This window comes from Rhinopithecus bieti, unplaced genomic scaffold, assembly GCF_001698545.2.
Source record: "Rhinopithecus bieti isolate Rb0 unplaced genomic scaffold, ASM169854v2 scaffold_2574, whole genome shotgun sequence".
Lineage (NCBI taxonomy): Eukaryota > Metazoa > Chordata > Mammalia > Primates > Cercopithecidae > Rhinopithecus > Rhinopithecus bieti.
The window spans coordinates 5,574,297-5,579,825 of NW_016804493.1; the positions used below are offsets into that span (position 1 = coordinate 5,574,297).

Here is a 5,529-nt window from a genome sequence, read left to right on the forward strand (position 1 = left end):
TTTTTTTGAGACGGAGTTCTCACTCTGTCACCCAGGCTGGAGTGCAGTGGCCAGATCTTGGCTCCCTGCAAGCTCCACCTCCCGGGTTTACACCATTCTCCTGCCTCAGCCTCCCGAGTAGCTGGGACTACAGGCGCCCGCCACCTCGCCCGGCTAGTTTTTTGTATTTTTTTAGTAGAGACGGGGTTTCACAGTGTTAGTCAGGATGGTCTCGATCTCCTGACCTGGTGATCCGCCCGTCTTGGCCTCCCAAAGTGCTAGGATTACAGGCTTGAGTCACCACTCCTGGCCAAAAAAAAAATTTTTTTAAATGAATGAATGAATGAAGATAAATATGCCTAGAAACTAGAGTCTGGGCTACTCTCCTCCATGAAACCGATATACGAAAGCACTGTTGATTGTGAGATCTGAGACTAAATCCACCAAATCTGAGCTTCTGGATTAGACTTTTTGGTTCAAGCAGAATTTAGCTCGTATAACCTATTTATGTTTTCCTTGAAAACCTTACCAAGGATCTTAATTTTTCATTTTTTTCTTGACTTTTAATGATTTTAATTTATAGTGCTAAAAAAAAATTGTCATTGTAAGAATCCCTTGAACTCGAGAGGTGGAGGTTGCAGTGAGCCAAGATCATGCCATTGCACTCCAGCCTGGGCAACAAGAGCGAAACTCCATCTAAAAAAAAAAAAAAATTGTCCTTTAGTAAAAACGACAAAGATATCTGAATAGTCATCATTTTATTTGGCTTGCATTTTTTTCCTTTTATCTAGGAATGTGATGGCATTTTATCCTCCTTTGTTATCTGATGTAAATATGCTTTGTCTGACTCTGTAATTGGCTTTTGTCATTTAAAGTAACATTGATAATAAATTTCATACTGTTCTAACTGGAGTTTGTCTTTATTTTTCCTCTCATATCTAGTTGTTGTGGAATTATAAGCTGAACCTAACTACAGATCCCAAATTTGAATCTGTGGCCAGAGAGGTTTGCAAATCTACTATAACAGAGGTAAGTTGTGAAAGAATTTTGTAGATATCTAATGACTGAGAGGAGAAAATTACATCTGTTGACCAGACAGCCCTTATGAGAAGAATGACTCAGTTACATTACTTTTCTTAGAATTCACCTCTGTCTTGGTTGAAAGTTAGGAAGTTGGGGGGTACAATTAGATTCTTTTTGTTAATGTCCACCTACGCTTACATTAGGATACTATTGATTGAGGAAGTTGGAAATCAGGTTCTATTGGTCTCCAAACAGCAAGTAAAAGTGCTGAGGTATCAGTGCTACTCTCACACATTGGACAGCTTGCTGTGTCTGAAGCATATCGGCATGGTTACAAGAGGTCTGTCAGCATTCCTATTTTGGCTTTGCAGTTGGATCAATTGAACCACAGAGATATATACTTCAAATAATAGGAGTTAGTGTTAAAAAGGTTAAACTTTTAAAACTTGTATATCTTAGCCCAGTGTAAACAACAAATAATATTAGTGAAAATTGTGGTACTTTAAATTTCTTTTTTTGTAGGGTTTTTTTTTAATCAGTAATAGAAACTCCAGAAAGCCAGAGTTTCTGTATACTGAAATATGAGAATCACAGAGAAAACAGTTGCTATTTTTCCACCCCAGAATTAGCAGTCATAGATCTTACACCATGTTAATTTGTCCTCAAGCTGGCCCTATTGATGAATTAAGTCAGGGCCACATTCTTCAGAGCTCTTAAGGAAGACCCTGTCTCATCCAGATAAGCCATCAGCCTGTATTCCTTGTGTCATTATGGGGTCTTGTAAAACCTGTTTTCTCAAACTTTCTAATACTAGATCAGTTACGTTTTATTCTTTTAAAGCAGTGACCCTTCATATTTACCCTGGGGCTTCTGAGCAGAAAGGCATATCTTTGAAAAATGTAGCTCCTAGCTTTAATATTCTGCATCTCAAACTCCCGTAGCTAGCTATAGGACTAAACCTCTAACTTTAAAATATCAAGGGCAAAGATGTTTGCTTAATAACAAAACTAAATACTAACAAAGAAATTATTCCGAGGCTTGAACTTTAAATGTTTGTATTTTCCCTCTATATTGTGATACTCTACAATTATTTTTTTTTTGTTTTTGAGATGGAGTCTCGCTTTGTCGCCTCTGCTGGAGTGCAGTGGTGCTACCTTGGCTCACTGCAACCTTTGTCTCCTGGGCTCAAGCAGTTCTCCTGCGTCAGCCTCCCAAATAGCTGGGATTACAGGCACATGCCACCAGGCCTGGCTAATTTTTATATTTTTAGTAGAGACAGGTTTTGCCGTGTTGACCAGACTGGTCTCGAACTCCTGACATCAGGTGATTCACCTGCCTCGGTCTCCCAAAGTGCTGGGATTATAGGCATGAGCCACTGTGCCCAGCCATAAGTAGTTTTTTTAAAAGGACACATTGGGACAGATACGTATACATACATACACACGTTTGTTTTGCCCCATTTTGTGTCCCATTAAATACGTACCAGTTTGATTGGCCCAGGGAAATTTAGTTGAGTATATACATATTCACTAGAATAGTTTCACTATTTGCATTAGACTGGCTTCCATATAATGTGTATATCACGATGGTTGTCTGTGACCTTTTGCGGTGTTCTGGTTTTGTAAAAGATTAGCGTTAACAAGGACACTTCTCCCTCCAACAGGAAGATTATACTGGAGTCAGGGAAATTAAATATCAGGAAGAACACAGTTGCCAGCAAAACATTTCATTCTGTATTTTCCTTCTATCATCTTTCTTAGTTTTGGAATCCTACTTCCAGGGAGAAAAACGACATCACAAGAATACCTGCAAACTATTAATACAAACCAAACTTAATCTCCAGGATTGAGCTAAATCCTACCTCCTTTCCTCCTGGCTCCAATCAAAAAATAGAGTGACTGCAGCATTTTTCTAATGGTACCTTTTCAGTCTGCTCCCCAGCCACTTCAGAGTTTACTCCTATTCTTAAATATGTTGATGATGATTTAGTGCCCCTTTTTTGCTATTCATCTTAGAAGATTAGTAAGATAGAAGGAAAAAGTGCTATCCAGCAGAATGAAGAAACATGCATACTTCTCATTCAAACACCACGCCCTGTTGTAATGGATAGTAAGCTGAAATATGAGTAGGTGCCACATCTCTGTTTCAGTAAAATCTCAAGTGATTGAAGCTAAAATTTACATTTAGTTTCTTATTGAGGCTACTGTTCAAAAGTGCTCTTGGTTTTTCTTGAGTTTTTGTTTTGTTTTGTTTTTTTGAGGAGTCTTGCTCTGTTGCCCAGGCTGGAGTGCAGTGGTGCAATCTCAGCTCACTGCAAGCTCCACCTCCCAGGTTTACACCATTCTCCTGCCTCAGCCTCTCTAGTAGCTGGGACTACAGGTGCCCACCATGCCTGGCTAATTTTTTTTTTTTTTTTTTTTTTTTTTTGGTAGAGATAGGATTTCACCGTGTTAGCCAGAATGGTCTCTATCTCCTGACCTCATGATCCAGCCGCCTCAGCCTCCCAAAGTGCTAGGATTACAGGTGTGAGCCACCACACTTGGCCTCTTGAGATGTTTTAAAACTTTTGGTTGCCCAATATTAGGGCCTGCAAAAATGTTTCTCTGTTTCATTAAGTGGGTGTCTGCCACTGGTCTTATTTTTTATCTACTGTTTTTCTATGGTTGAATTACAAGTGCTGGAATTTTCAAGCATCTGTTCCTCCTTTCACTTTTCAAACTTGACTCTTTTGTTCGGCAAAAAATATATATATATATATTTTCCAGGGAATATAGTTCTGGCCCTCTTTCTTTCTTTCTGTCTTTTTTTTTTTTTTTTTTTTTTTTTTTTTTGAGATGGAATCTCTCATTGTCACCCAGTGTGAAGTACAGTGGTGCAGTCTGCTCACTGTAACCTCCACCTCCTGGGTTCAAGCTGTTCTCCTGCCTCAGCCTCCCAAGTAGCTGGGACTACAGATGCGTGCGACCACATTCAGCAAATTTTGGGAGTTTTTTTTTGTTTATTTAGAGAAGGAGTCTCACTGTGTCACCCAGGCTGGAGTGCAATGGCTCGATCTCAGCTCGCTGCAACCTCCGCCTCCTGGGTTCTAGCAATTCTCCTGCCTCAGCCTCCCAAATGGCTGGGAATACAGGTGCATGCCACCACACCTGGCTAATGTTTTGTATTTTATTAGAGACGAGCTTTCACTGTGTTGCCCAGGCTGGTCTTGAACTGAGCTCAGGCAGTCCCGCCTCAGCCTCCCAAAGTGATAGGATTACAGGCAGGAGCTACCGCGCCTGGCCAATTTTTGTATTTTTAGTAGAGACAGGGTTTTGCCATGTTGGCCAGGCTGGTCTCAAATTCCTAACTTCAAGTGATCCACCCCCCTCGGCCTTCCAAAGTGCTGGGATTACAGACGTGAGCCACCGCGCCTGGCCATGGCCCTCTTTTTAGGCATCAAAGAAACTTACTTGGGGTTAAACTGAAAGAATTTCATTCATCTTGACTGTTGAAAATCTCTGCTGTCTCTGAAACCAGTGTGAGACTATTTACTAAATTCTCAAGTTTGCCCCTTTAAAAGTAAACCAACTTTCTTTTTTGAACTGAGTTATTTACGTGGTCTGGATTTGATACTGGAGTTAGAGGTGAAGAGAACCTGTTGCCTATAGGATAATTCGTCTGTGGCGTGTCCTTCATCCAGCATCTTTTGGAAGAGGAGATTGTGTTTGTTTTGCCCTATGGGCATGCTTGTGATAAATAGCTTAATGGGGAGAATGGTCTCTGTTGGTGTCAAAGTACAAATAAAACACTGTTTCTTGTTTATATTCAAAATAAACATTCCCATTTAACTCCTTCCTCTTGTCAGAATTGCCACTTCAGTTTGTCTTAATTTCCCCAAATGCAGTAGGCTCTTTTCCAAACACCCTTCTCTGTTTTATAATTTAAGCTTATAATTCTATTAGTAGGTTTTACTTTTGCCTGAGTTTCAGCATTTTAGGGCTAGTTTGCTTTATTAGCATTTTGTGGTTTGGAATGCACTTTGCAGGAACCATCACCATGCAAAACTACACTGAACATTATTTTAAACATGTTTCTGTCCCAGACCACAGTGGTTAAGTTTGGATTCTACTGATTTCAAAAACACATGTTCAATCCATAGTTAATTTAGAACACATTAATGTCATGTCAAGAGTTAGGCCAGGTGCAGTGGCTCATGCTTGTAATCCCAGCACTTTGGGAGGCCAAGGTGGGCGGGTCACCTGAGGTCAGGAGTTTGAGACCAGCCTGGCCAACATGGCAAAACCCCATCTCGGCCGGGCGCGGTGGCTCAAGCCTGTAATCCCAGCACTTTGGGAGGCCGAGACGGGTGGATCACGAGGTCAGGAGATCGAGACCATCCTGGCTAATACGGTGAAACCCCGTCTCTACTAAAAAATACAAAAAACTAGCCGGGTGACGAGGCGGGCGCCTGTAGTCCCAGCTACTCGGGAGGCTGAGACAGGAGAATGGCGTGAACCCGGGAGGCAGAGCTTGCAGTGAGCTGAGATC

At 41.1% G+C, this 5,529-nt stretch overlaps 1 protein-coding gene across 1 annotated transcript in view; it reads left to right on the forward strand.

Annotated features, from left to right (window-relative positions):
- The window catches only part of GLG1 (golgi glycoprotein 1), a 167,253-nt gene that overhangs the window by 93,917 nt on the left and 67,807 nt on the right, over positions 1–5,529 (forward strand). Inside the window, exon 2 of the mRNA XM_017868617.1 lies at positions 922–1,008. Within this exon, the coding sequence (XP_017724106.1) occupies positions 922–1,008 (87 nt within the window). The remainder of the gene's footprint in view (positions 1–921; positions 1,009–5,529) is intronic.